This window comes from Ranitomeya imitator, chromosome 7 (assembly GCF_032444005.1).
Source record: "Ranitomeya imitator isolate aRanImi1 chromosome 7, aRanImi1.pri, whole genome shotgun sequence".
NCBI lineage: Eukaryota > Metazoa > Chordata > Amphibia > Anura > Dendrobatidae > Ranitomeya > Ranitomeya imitator.
The window spans coordinates 204,349,426-204,362,785 of record NC_091288.1 but is presented as its reverse complement, the minus strand read 5'-3'; the positions used below and the strand labels follow the sequence as shown (position 1 = coordinate 204,362,785).

At 46.7% G+C, this 13,360-nt stretch overlaps 1 protein-coding gene across 1 annotated transcript in view; it reads right to left on the bottom strand.

Annotated features, from left to right (window-relative positions):
- The window catches only part of LOC138645307 (dynein axonemal assembly factor 8-like), a 53,502-nt gene that overhangs the window by 19,550 nt on the left and 20,592 nt on the right, over positions 1-13,360 (bottom strand). The window contains exons 9-14 of the mRNA XM_069734503.1: positions 10,211-10,525; positions 9,907-9,969; positions 9,508-9,561; positions 8,240-8,409; positions 7,189-7,384; positions 3,521-3,618 (exon numbers count right to left, since the gene is read on the bottom strand). Of these exons, the coding sequence (XP_069590604.1) occupies positions 3,521-3,618; positions 7,189-7,384; positions 8,240-8,409; positions 9,508-9,561; positions 9,907-9,969; positions 10,211-10,525 (896 nt within the window). The remainder of the gene's footprint in view (positions 1-3,520; positions 3,619-7,188; positions 7,385-8,239; positions 8,410-9,507; positions 9,562-9,906; positions 9,970-10,210; positions 10,526-13,360) is intronic.

Genomic DNA, 13,360 nt, shown 5'->3' with positions numbered 1-13,360 from the left:
ACAACATGTCCGCAGCATAGATGATATATGCATCATCGCTGAACTCCCACCGATCAAGAGAAAGAGGGTCCTAAACTCTCCTGTGTGAATGAAGTGCTACTGAGCATGTGCAACCACTGCTCCATCAACTGTCCATTAAAGGGAACCTGTCACCCTATTCGTGTTGAATAGACCCCGGGCAGTGGGAGATCAGCACCTACTTTCTTGGAATCATTGAGGATTATGGCATTAATTAAAAAAAAAATATATATTGAAATATTCCCCTTAAATTACTAATTGGGACATCAATCAAACAATATATAGGTGGCGCGGATTCAGCGTGTAAGTAATGACCTTTCCTGCAATGACGACCCCCCGGGCAGGTGACCCTGCGGGCACAGCTCTGCATGCATCAGATACGGACCCTCCTATATATATTCTGCCTGCACAATCCGGGACAACCAAAAATACCAGCAGACGCCTTGTACTTTCCTGGTAGCTATTTCGGGCAAAAGTCTCCTGGTGTGTTCTGTAAAATCTGTGCAGTCTGTCTGGTAGCCCAATTCACGGCCAAAAATATTTTTTTGGATCGTGTTAACTCTTCCGGGAAATTCATTTAAAAAAAAAAAACAAAATCAAGGAAGATAATTCCAGCACGAGACCAAGAACAGAGTGTCTGCGAGATTACAGAGCATGTGCCCCCTATACATAGCGCGAGCGCCCATCATACAGATAAGCTACGTGCACATCCCGGATATGTCCAGAATTCCAGGCTCTGTCACCTGCCATTCACTATTTCATAGTAGTCTTTTTTTTTCTCTTTATCAGTATTCTGACAGCACTATGGGAGCTGGAACTGCTTTCCCCCTTAATTCCCAGCATGCACTGCGCTTGCCATTGTCCAATAGCTGAACCGAAAGCCCGCCGCTATGTTATAACTGTATGTATATTGTATATGGAGGTGGCTCATCCTGGTCTGCACCTATTCACACTAGTCTGGATGTGCCAGTCAGTTTTTTGTCTTTTATAACTGTGTGAAGTCTGACAGAAGAGTGGGAACAGAGATACAAAGGCCCACGGCAACTTAGAGAGATCCACCTCCGGCCTGCGGAGAGAAAAAGGCCTACCCTCTCTTCCTGTAGAAATACAAACATCCACCCCCACTTCCAGTAGAGATAAAAAAGACTTGCCCCCCACTTCCTACAGAAATGCAACGACCCATCCGACTTCCTGTAGTGAGAGAAAGAGAAATAAAGACCCACTCCCATCTGACATAGAAATACAAAGAGCGGCCACCACTTCCTGTCCTTCTCTCTGCAGAAAGACCAAGAGCAGCCCCCACTTCCTGTAGAAATAAAGAAGAACCGCCAACACTTCCTGTAGAAAGACAAAGACCCGCCCCCACTTCCTGTAGAAATAAAGAAGAACCGCCAACACTTCCTATAGAAAGACAAAGGCCCGCCCCCACTTCCTGTAGAAATAAAGAAGAACCGCCAACACTTCCTGTAGAAAGACAAAGACCCACCCCCACTTCCTGTAGAGACAAAGACCTGCTCCTATTTCCTGTACAAAGACAAAGGCACGCCCTCACTTCCTGTAAAGATAAAGACCCACCCCCACTTCCTGTAGAAATAAAGAAGAACCGCCAACACTTCCTGTAGAAAGACAAAGACTCGCCCCCACTTCCTGTAGAAATAAAGAACTACCAACACTTCCTATAGAAAGACAAAGACCCACCCCCCACTTCCTGTAGAGACAAAGACCTGCTCCTATTTCCTGTACAAAGACAAAGGCACGCCCTCACTTCCTGTATAAAGACCCGCCCCCACTTCCTGTAGAAATAAAGAACCGCCAACACTTTCTGTAGAAAGACAAAGACCAGCCCCCACTTCCTGTAGAAATAAAGAACTACCAACACTTCCTGTAGAAAGACAAAGACCCACCCCCACTTCCTGTAGAAATAGGAGAACCGCCAACACTTCCTATGGAAAGACAAAGACCTGCCCCTACTTCCTGTAGAGACAAAGACCTGCTACTATTTCCTGTAGAAAGACAAAGAGCCGCCCCACTTCCTGTATAAAGACCACGACCCATCCCAACTTCCTATAGATAGACAAAGACCCGCCCCACTTCCTGTAGAAAGACAAAGACCCGCCCCCACTTCCGGTAGAAAGACAAAGACCCACCCCACTTCGTGAAGACAAAGACCCACCCCCACTTCCTGTAGAAAGACAAAGACCTACCCCACTTCCTGTAGAAAGACAAAGACACGCCCCCACTTCCTGTAGAAAGACAAAGGCCTGCCCCACTTCCCGTAGAAAGACAAAGACCCACCCCCACTTCCCGTAGAAAGACAAAGACCTGCCCCACATCCTGTAGAAAGACAAAGACCCACCCCCACTTCCTGTAGAAAGACAAATACCCACTCCACTTCCTGTAGAAAGAGAAAGATCCTCCCCCACTTCCTGTAGAAAGACAAAGACCTGCCCCACTTCCTGTAGAAACACAAAGACCCGCCCCCACTTCCTGTAGAAACACAAAGACCCGCCCCCACTTCCTGTAGAAACACAAAGACCCGCCCTCACTTCCTGTAGAAACACAAAGACCCGCCCTCACTTCCTGTAGAAAGACAAAAACCCACCCGCACTTCCTGTAGAAACACAAAGACCGCCCCCACATATTATGGAAAGTTAAATCTTTGCGCTCACTGCCTGTAATCCATCTCGGCATCTTTGCTGCTGGAGACAGATCACACGTGACAACAGGCGGAGGACAGGAAGTGACAGACAGGAGGTCCCTGGAGGTTCATACTATGGAGTGAATTTTTGATGGGAAAAACAACATAATTTGTGAATAAAGTAATATGCAGATTATTTATTTATTACATTGTTTATCAATTGGGATCCCGCTGTCTGAAGGCGCAGGGACCATTTATGGCTCAGATCAACTTCATCCAGACAGGTGTAGTTGAGGGTAAACTGGCAAGGTTTGCAAATATATAACCCCACAAATGATGGAGGGCTATGGATCCAGTCCCTATACTGGTGCGCCCACTGGGGTCCCTCAGGGTGTGCCCACTCCCCTGTGCCCAGGATATGTCTATGGGAACAGGGACAACTGCAGTTCTTGGCCCTGCTGGGGGGCCGTGGGGGCCGACCAGAAAGTCATGATGTACCGTAGTGATGTTCCCTGACTTTATGAGATGTACTGTAAATAGCCCTTTAAATTAAAGAAACACGTGGAGGAAAATAAAAGCTCTGATTTGCCGCCCTGTAGTAGTCGACCCCATGGAGCCATCGGCCAGTTTACAGGCAGAGGAGACCGCTCTTATAAACAGCCGAGGCGCGGCACCACGTGGTCCATGCAGCATACGATTAGGAAGCGGCGCACACTAATACATTCCATTTCCTTCACTTTGTGTCAGGTCCACTGGATTGTAAAATGGGGTCAATCTCCGAAATACAAGAGGTCAGTTGGGCTTACTTGGCACCGATCCCAGAAAGGAGATTTTCAAGACAGGAAGAAAAGGGGATGAATTTACCTGTTCTTCTTCTAGTACCATGGACCGGTGATCACAGACAAGTCCGTCAGGGAAAAAGCGCTTTATCTCTCGGATGGCAGCCTGGTAAGAGGTGGAACCTGGAGAGCCGGACACAATGGTGAACGGTCAGGAGCACAGAGGAGGCAGCGTGCAGGCAATCCACTCACTGCTAGATACTATGTGCACTTACTGTAGAGAATCCTTACCTACCCAATCTACATGACTATCAGTCACTACTGGATACTTTGCATTTTAGCTCCAGAGTATCCAGGATACTAAATGCCCTTACTGTAGAAAATGCCTACCTACTCCAATCTACGTCATTCCTATTCACTACTGGATACTACGTGCCCTTACTGTAGAGAATGCCTACCTACTCCAATTTACATCATTCTCATTCACTACTGGATATTACGTGCTCTTACTGTAGAGCAGTGTTTCCCAAACTCCAGTCCTCACGGCCCCTACAGGTCATGTTTTCAGGATTTCCTTAGTATTGCAGAAGTAGTGGAAGTATCATCAAGGCATCAGGAATTGTCTCACCTGTGCAACACTATGGAAATCCTGAAAACATGACCCGTGGGGTCCATGAGGACTGGAGTTTGGGAAACACTGCTGTAGAGAATCCCTACATACTCCACTCTACGTCGTTCTTATTCACTACTGTATACTACGTGCCCTTACTGTAGAGAATGCCTGCCTCCTCCAATCTACATCATTCTCATCCATTACATGGATATTACGTGCCCTTACTGTAGAGAATGCCTACCTACTTCAATCTACGTAATTCTCATTCATTACTGGATACAACATGCCCTTACTGTAAGAGAATGCCACCTACTCCGATCTACGTCATTCTCATTCATTACATGGATACTACGTGCCCTTACTGTAGAGAATCCCTACCTCCTCATTCTTATTCACTACTGGATACTTTGTGCCCTTACTGTAGAGATTGCCTGCCTCCTCCAATCTACATCATTCTCATTCATTACTGGATACTACGTGCCCTTACTGTAGAGAATGCCACCTACTCCAATCTACATCATTCTCATTCACTACTGGATACTACATGCTTTTACTGTAGAGAATGTCTACCTACTCCAATCTAGATCATTCTCATTCATTATTGGATACTACGTGCCCTTACTGTAGAGAATGCCACCTACTCCAATCTACATCATTCTCATTCACTACTGGATACTACATGCTTTTACTGTAGAGAATGTCTACCTACTCCAATCTAGATCATTCTCATTCATTATTGGATACTACGTGCCCTTACTGTAGAGAATGCCACCTACTCCAATCTACATCATTCTCATTCACTACTGGATACTACGTGCTTTTACTGTAGAGAATGTCTACCTACTCCAATCTACATCATTCTCATTCACTACTGGATGCTACGTGCCTTTACTGTAGAGAATCCCTACAATGCAAATTGGCTGTGAATGCAGTTTTTATATGATGTTACTTTATAAAACCCTCAAAGTGGAATCCCCTCTTTACAGAGTGCCGTGACCCATCCCTTTTAAGCATTAACATAACTCCCGGTGGTCAGACCTTCACCAGGCAGCCCCCGACGCCATATGTAACTGACATGCCGACAAATACTGAACTGTAGAGAACCCCTACATAATCTACTCTACTTTAATCATATTCACTTCCGGGTGCTATATGCATTAACTGTAGAGAATCTGCACATTTCCAGGAGGAGTAACAGAGGAATAGCACAAAGCAGAATTTTATGAAACTATGCGTGAGGATGGTTAACACATGGGAAATAGAAGGGTCGCGTACGGTCACTGGGGTACATAAAATCAGGATTTATAGCGCCGCAGCGCCCTGGAGATGACAGCTAGCACAATCCTTGGAAGCGATACAGGAAAAGCATCAATAATGGCGGCGCTCCGTCCCGAGGTTTTCCAGTAAGTCGGAACGCCGTACTGACAAGGGGGTTAATAACGGTCCGCGCCGTCACCTCCGGCGGGTCATTAATGGTGTAAAACGTTCTGCACTTACCCCCTTTACACACTGGAAATTCTGCAGTTACGGCTCAGAGAGAAATATCAGAAGGCAAATGATCATCTTAGGAACTAAAATTAATTATAAAGCGATGGAAAAAGTAAAAGTCCCCTAACTGGATGGACCCTACATGGGTGAGGAGAGCGTTGGACCATTTTATTGTATGCAGCAGGTATATTTAATTTGCATCATCCATGTGAAGTGATAATATGCTATACATGATCCATCCCGATCAATGGACAGTGACAATGTATCAGTGCGGCGACATCTAGTGGCCATTAGTGGTACGGGCACACTTATTTTATTTTACAACGTTATATATACGTCTTGGCTTCAAATTTTATTTTTATTGTTCGTTTGCTTTCTGAATGCAAAATTCAGCAACTTTCTAAATAGTCTTCGTTATAATTTTTTATACCGAATGTTTGAAAGTCCTTATCTAGAGGATTACTTTTTTCAAAAATGTTTCAGAGCAGTCAGAACCAGGTGCGGAAGCTATGATGGCGCTCTCTGCTCCCCATGCTCTACACGCAGTGCTAGGGGGAGCAGCAGAAAGAGAGAGAGAATTGTGCACAGATCTGAAGACTAAAGAAAAGAGAAAGCATGTAAAGTCTCGTGGAGGGCACATAAAACAGTCTGCAGATAAGGAGGAAAAAGCATCTATAGTTTCATGGAGGGCAGAGAAAACAGCCTGCAGATAAGGAGAAAGCATTTATAGTTTCAGGGAGGACAGAGAAAGCAGTCTGTAGATAAGGAGGAAAAAGCATTTATAGTTTCAGGGAGGGCAGAGAAAGCAGTCTGTAGATGAGGAGCAGAAAGCATGTATTGTTTCAGGGAGGACAGAGAAAACAGTCTGGAAATAAGGAAAAAGCATTTATAGTTTCAGGGAGGGTGGATAAAAATGTCTGTAGATATGGAGGAAAAAGCATTTATAGTTTCAAGGAGGGCAGAGAAAACAGTCTGTAGATATGGAGGAAAAAGCATTTATAGTTTCAAGGAGGGCAGAGAAAACAGTCTGTAGATAAAAAAGGAGAAAGCATGTAAAGTTTTAAGAATGGCAGATAAAACAGTCTGTAGATAAAGGATATATGGTTTCAAGGAGGGCAGAGAAAACAGTTTCTAGGTAAGGAGGAGAAAGCAGGTACAGTTTCAGTGAGGTCTGTAGATGAGGAGAAAGCATTTACAGTTTCAGGGATGGCAGAGAAAACAGTCTGTAGATAAGGAGGAAAGCCCATAAATATGTGCAGAATAGAAGCTGTGCAGATATATGATAGCTGCCTCTTGGATACACACAGTCCTGACATGCAGCCTGTATTACAGCTAGAGACACTCCTACAAGAGAAAAATCTGAAATTTGGATCACGCTGCAAAATGCATATCGATGGGTCTGAACATGAATGAAGAAATGAAGATTGCAGTTTGAAACTAATTAAAAGTAACTTGTAACATGTAAAAATAAGTTTTCCATGACCATTGTGTCCATAGCCTTTAACGGTGTGTCCCCTTCCTAGAAAAGGATATGAGATCACTTGGTCGCTGGGGGTCCTACCTCTTAGACCACCAATGATCCTGAGACTAAAGGAGCCGTTTCATAAATATGGGACATAACAGACGGAAATTTATGTGGAGGACCCACATACCATACATGGCGTTTTGCACACAACTGGTTCCATAATGGGCTCTCCAGAGGAACTGGTCTTGAGCTTTGCACAGCTTGGGATCATCTGGGCCCAGGACGTCTAGGAGTTTGAGAACTGCATTGATCCTCCGGAGACACAGCACAAGGCTCGGCGCCGACGTCAGGTAGTCACAGTGCTCTTGGCAGAGCGGCTTGTCCTGTAATCAACAACCAATGGTGAGGATCTACTGAAGAAATAGAATAGAAAGTGCATTAAACTTAGAAAACAAAGTCTTCTTTTGCATAAACAGCGCCCCTCTAGTCCATGGGCTGTGCCTGTTACTGCAGCTTTGAACTTGTCAAAAAGCATTACCAGCGAGGGAGAAGAATCGTGTTAGATTTTAAAGCTCAATCCTTTTGTTCTATAGGGAGATGAGAAGCCGCCAAAAGTTTCTGGCAGTGTCCTAAAACGTGTAGGCCTTCATAAGAGAAAACAGTCTATGCCTTTATGACCCAAAAGCGCTGCCCCAGCAGCGAGAAATCTCATTATGAAGTTGGGTCTGTAAGTGCTTTGGGGCGTGAAGATGCACTTACAGCTCCTCAGCCTCCGCTGTGCTTCCTACCCTGCAGCTCCCGCCCCTGGATGATTGACAGGTCAATGGCCATATACAAAAGCAATCGACCTGTCAATCAGCCAGGGAGGCTGCTGCTGGGTAGGAAATCCAGCGGAGGCTGAGCAGCTGTAAGTGCATCTTCATACTCCAATGCATTTCCAGACTGACAGCTTCAAAATGGGATTTCTCACTGACTCTGGGGTCATAAAGGGAAAGACTGGCTTAGAGGTTTTGGGGGGGTAAAGGTTTCTGACAGATTCCCTTAATAGCTCCTGGGCCCAAATGCAAAGGCTGAGACGACTACTAGTTCCATATTTTGGACTCCACTTGCCTCATTGAAGTCAATGGTTCCATGGAGGACAAGTCAGAGTCCTGTTTTTGGGCGATTCAGATGTTGCCCGGGACGGCCGTACTCGCATGATGTGACACTCTAAATCCAGGGCCGGCCGGTCGTCTCACCTCTTTGGCCTCGGCGGGGATGATCTGTAACGAGTCTTCTGTGGTCAGCGTCACCAGCTTCATTCCCACCAGGACGAACTTCTGCAGCTCGACCTTGCGCAGGATCTTCCCTAGGTTAGCGCTCCAGGATCGGGGCTTAAGGAGAAGAACGGTGAACAGCAGAGGAGGACCTGGAGGAAGAACGAGGACAAAACCAGCTTATCTTACTGTACACATCAAAGCACGCCGGAGCCGAGCAGCGAGCGCTGCCACCATTATGTAGCCCAAAGTAATTAGGCCACTAGACCCAAGGGGCCAAACAAAACGAAATCCGGTAGCGGGAACAGTCCGTGTGATGACAGCCTTAATCCAAACCTGATCTTCAGCCAATTTCCCACCAGTCTTGCTGCCTGGAAAGACCTGGAGCTCCTATTATTAGTGCAGGGACGCGGCGGCTCCCAGGTGACCTACACTAACAGAGCCGCCATTGTTCAGCAAAACATCATTTATAGGGACGATAAACCCAGAAATGAATACGCTCCAAAACTGCAAACTATTTCAACGCTCCTCATCCATTTTAATCTGGGCCTGGCTGACGAAGGGGCACGGTTTGGCTAAAGAGGAGGTGTCCACTGCAGGTAACAAGGTCTAGATTACAGGTGGCCATGACCCTTGTGACAGCTATGGGCTCAATGCTTGTTCCTAGACACGTGCGTGCTCTATTCAGCAGAGCGTGCATGTGTTCTTCCGGCGGAAAAAGAATAGATCCGAGCCTGACATCTTACCTCCTCTAAGAATGAAACCCGACAAACAACTATCGGTTTTTTCTTCCAACATCTGATGCTGGGGAAAGTTGGGTCACCCCGATGCACACTCGATGGTTGGCTGATCCCTTTAAAGTTAAAGGGACGGGCCACCATCAATGTAATATGTAAGGCTAGACTAAACGATTGCCTCCTTGGATATATTTAAAGCTATTGAAAGGGATTTGTGTCATCTGTTACCCAGCCTGACATGGCTGATAACAGAACAGCAGACTGAATATCAAAGCATGGCCCTTTAAAGGGGTTTCCACAGTATAGATGATAACCTATTGATCGGCGTGGGTCCGACCCATGGGAAGAATTTTGGTACCTTTATCTATCATGTCGATAGGTGGTAGCTTGTTTTCTTTGGACAACCCCTTTAAGATATATCTTTGGTCATTCTACAACTGTATAGATTGTCCATTCTTCAGATTGTTGGAAGTGCTACTTTTTTCCCCCCAAAAAATGAGATGGAGAACTTACCAGACAGCATGTATGTAAATATGGACTCCGTCTGTCCCCTGTGCTCTCCTCCACCTGTCAGAAAAGCCAAAAATGCTATTTAGGTCTGGGGTATACACAGATGATGGTGCGACGGTGCAGTCCAGAGTCATTCACTGTATCAACGGCCTCTAAAATAAGGGAAACAATGCAGCAGAGAAGCCAAGTTACTGCCTGTGATCAATGATGATCTACAGGAACCCAGTAGCAAGTGTTCCATTTTCCTGCAGTGCCCCCGCAGGAGAAATAAAGCATTACACTGATCTCAGTGATATGGATAGGGTATCCATGTACTGGATGGATGGGCCAGATCCTCCAGAGCAAGACCTTCTTGGGTTCTACTCTCCACTGTCTAATCCGTAAGGTTAAGGTCACACTTACCTTCCGTCTTGCAGTAGATCTCAGGAGGAGCGAGATATTTCAGAAAGGGGCGACTTTGGGAATCTAAAAAGTAGAATATTGCTATAAGGACGCGTTACCAGCAGAGAAGGAACCCAAGGCAGCCTGATAATGGAGGCCACACAGACTTTTAACATAAATTGTCCACCGCGGACAACAAATTGCAAGATTACAAGGTCACTATGCATCTCTGGAGGAATCAAAGGATGGAACAATCAGTTGGGAAAAAAAGGAAGACACATAAACAATAAGGAAAAGCAGAGCTGACACTTAAGATGTTGATTACCAGAAACCAAGTCCTTCTCTGTGAAAAAATGGACGGCCTGACGAAAAGCCACTTCAGGGGTAGCAGACATGAAGAGCGGGGTTGGGCATTTTCCGATCCCCGGAAAAAGCTCTTTGATGACTTCGGCTAGTTTGGAGAAGGCCTGGACGCGGCGCAGGACACACACCAAGGCTGGGTTGGAGGCTAGCTGGTCCACGCTCTCCTGCCAGAAATGTTCTCCCACCTCATACGGGGTGATCTCAGTAGCCTGGGCCAAACTCAGGGAAGGCATCCACTTCAGACCCAAAAGCTCGAAGCCTTGAAATTCAGTTCCTCCTGGAAAGAAAAACAAAAAAACAAGAGACTAAAAAACACCCACCTCTCCTCTAATACATAAGATGAGGGTGGAGGAGACAAAAATGTAAATCTATAAAACATTAAAGGGTTATTCATATCTTCATAGTTTGATATTTTGTTGGGTAGGGCTTGCGAAAACAAACACTTTTACAATTTACTGCTTGTTAAAATTTGCAGCCGTTCTTGAGATATTAACATTTTCATTTTGTTTACACCTTGTTGTCTAGGAGACCAACAGCGGTGGTCGGACTCCAAGGCAACAAGCCGTACAGATAAGAAAAGTGTTAATATCTCAACAATGGCTGAAAATTTTAATAAGCAGTAAATTACAAAAGTGCTTGTTTTTGCATGCTCTATCTAACAATACCTATCCACGAAGATGGGAATGACCCCTTTAATTGGGATATTACCTAAACTAGACACCTATTTGCAGATAGATGTGTCAGAGTCACTGTGGAGATTCGGCTGATGTGTGAAGTATTACAATGGTAAAGAATATGTAAAGTAGCTCTCCTTTAGAAGGAAGAAACTTCATTAATGCTATCTACAGGTACATCAATACCATGCACTGACAATGGATAGGAACATACAGGTTGGCTACGTGTAGAGGACACTTAATTATTAATTTGTCTCCTTCTGTTGGGCGGAAAAACTTCTATCTAGCCAGTTGTGAGGTAGCAGGATGATGAAGAACGGCAGACATTGGTAGAACCCCCCTCATTCCCAAACTCCTGTACTGACCATGCGCCTGGTTCTGCAGAGGTTTAGAGGCACATTTGCCATGCAGCACCCAAGAGAAGCTGGGTGACCACCTCTATAATTTATGATGCTGATCCTTTGGGGCAGGATTATGTGGATGAGAACACTGGGGAATCTCTTTGGGAATTTGTTTGAAGGCAAATGAAAGCAGGGTCCTGCCAGACAACCCGTTTGCCAGCATTTATCTGGCTTTGTCAGAACTAGTGACGCACTGGCAGCAGGGAGCTCAGACGACACCCGCGGGGGAAGCCCTCGGACTCCTATGGAAACACCCTAAAATAGACGATTCTTACATTCGGATGAGCTGGTGGCAAAGCCTCAGGCTCTCTGTGCCCATTAAGGAGAGCGAGCCCTGGGGGATGGGAGCGAATGTGCAGAGTGCAAGCTGAGAAATCTGTAATGAGAAGGACACAGAACAGCAGGAAAATGCTTCACACCCACTGCGAAAGGCAGGGGGGACGCGAAAACACAGGTTTACCCCAAGGTCAGTGTGGGAAAGATAATGGGGAAATCCTGGACAGACACAGTCGACTAAAGCAGGGGAATATTTATACAATTCACGTCTTTCACTCCATTGTTTCATATTCCTCCAGCCAGTTCTTAAATACCCCCCACAGTCTGACTTCACAGCAGAAGAGGGGCGCTTTATGGTCAAAAGTATCTAGAAATGGAGATTAGCAGTGACATCACTGCCCCTCACCCAATGACATCACCAGCTCCCCCCTGATAACCCTGCTCAACACTCCGTGACATCACCGCCCCTCACCCAATGACATCACCTGATCCCCCTGATAACCCTGCTCAACACTGTGTGACATCACCGCCCCTCACCCAATGAGATCACCTGATCCCCCTGATAACCCTGCTCTACACTCCGTGACATCACTGCCCCTCACCCAATGACATCACCAGCTCCCCCCTGATAACCCTGCCCTACACTTCGTGACATCACCGCCCCTCACCCAATGACATCACCAGCTCCCCCTGATAACCCTGCTCCACACTGCGTGGCATCACCGCCCCTCACCCAATGACATCACCTGCTCCCCCTGATAACCCTGCTCAACACTCCATGACATCACCGCCCCTCACCCAATGACATCACCAGCTCCCCCTGATAAGCCTGCTCAACACTCTGTGACATTACCGCCCCTCACCCAATGACATCACCAGCTCCCCCTGATAACCCTGCTCAACACTCAGTGACATCACCGCCCCTCACCCAATGACATCACCAGCTCCCCCTGATAACCCTGCTCTACACTCCGTGACATCACCGCCCCTCACCCAATGACATCACCAGCTCCCCGATAACTCTGCTCAACACTCCGTGACATCACCGCCCCTCACCCAATGACATCACCTGCTCCCCCCTGATAACCCTGCTCAACACTCCGTGACATCACCGCCCCTCACCCAATGACATCACCTGCTCCCCCCAATAACCCTGCTCAACACTCCGTGACATCACCGCCCCTCACCCAATGACATCACCAGCTCCCCTGATAACCCTGCTCTACACTCCGTGACATCACCGCCCCTCACCCAATGACATCACCTGCTCCCCCCAATAACCCTGCTCAACACTCCGTGACATCACCGCCCCTCACCCAATGACATCACCAGCTCCCCCTGATAACCCTGCTCTACACTCCGTGACATCACCGCCCCTCACCCAATGACATCACCAGCTCCCCCTGATAACCCTGCTCTACACTCCATGACATCACCGCCCCTCACCCAATGACATCACCAGGTTTCCACTGATAACCCCACGCCTCCTAAGTGACATCATCAGCCCACTTCAGAAGCTCTTCCTCCTAAGTGACATCATCAGCTCACTTCAGATAGCTCCGCCTCCTACGTGACATCAGCATTCTTCAGATAACCACACCCCCTTCCTGAAGATAACCATGCCCCTTCATTGTGGCATCATTACCAAATCCACAGATGACTGCGCCCCTCACTCTGTGATGTCCCCAACCCTTCCAAGATGCCCCCTGTCCTCTCACTCTGCTCTATATCTACCTGCTAATTACAATGGGGCTATAACTT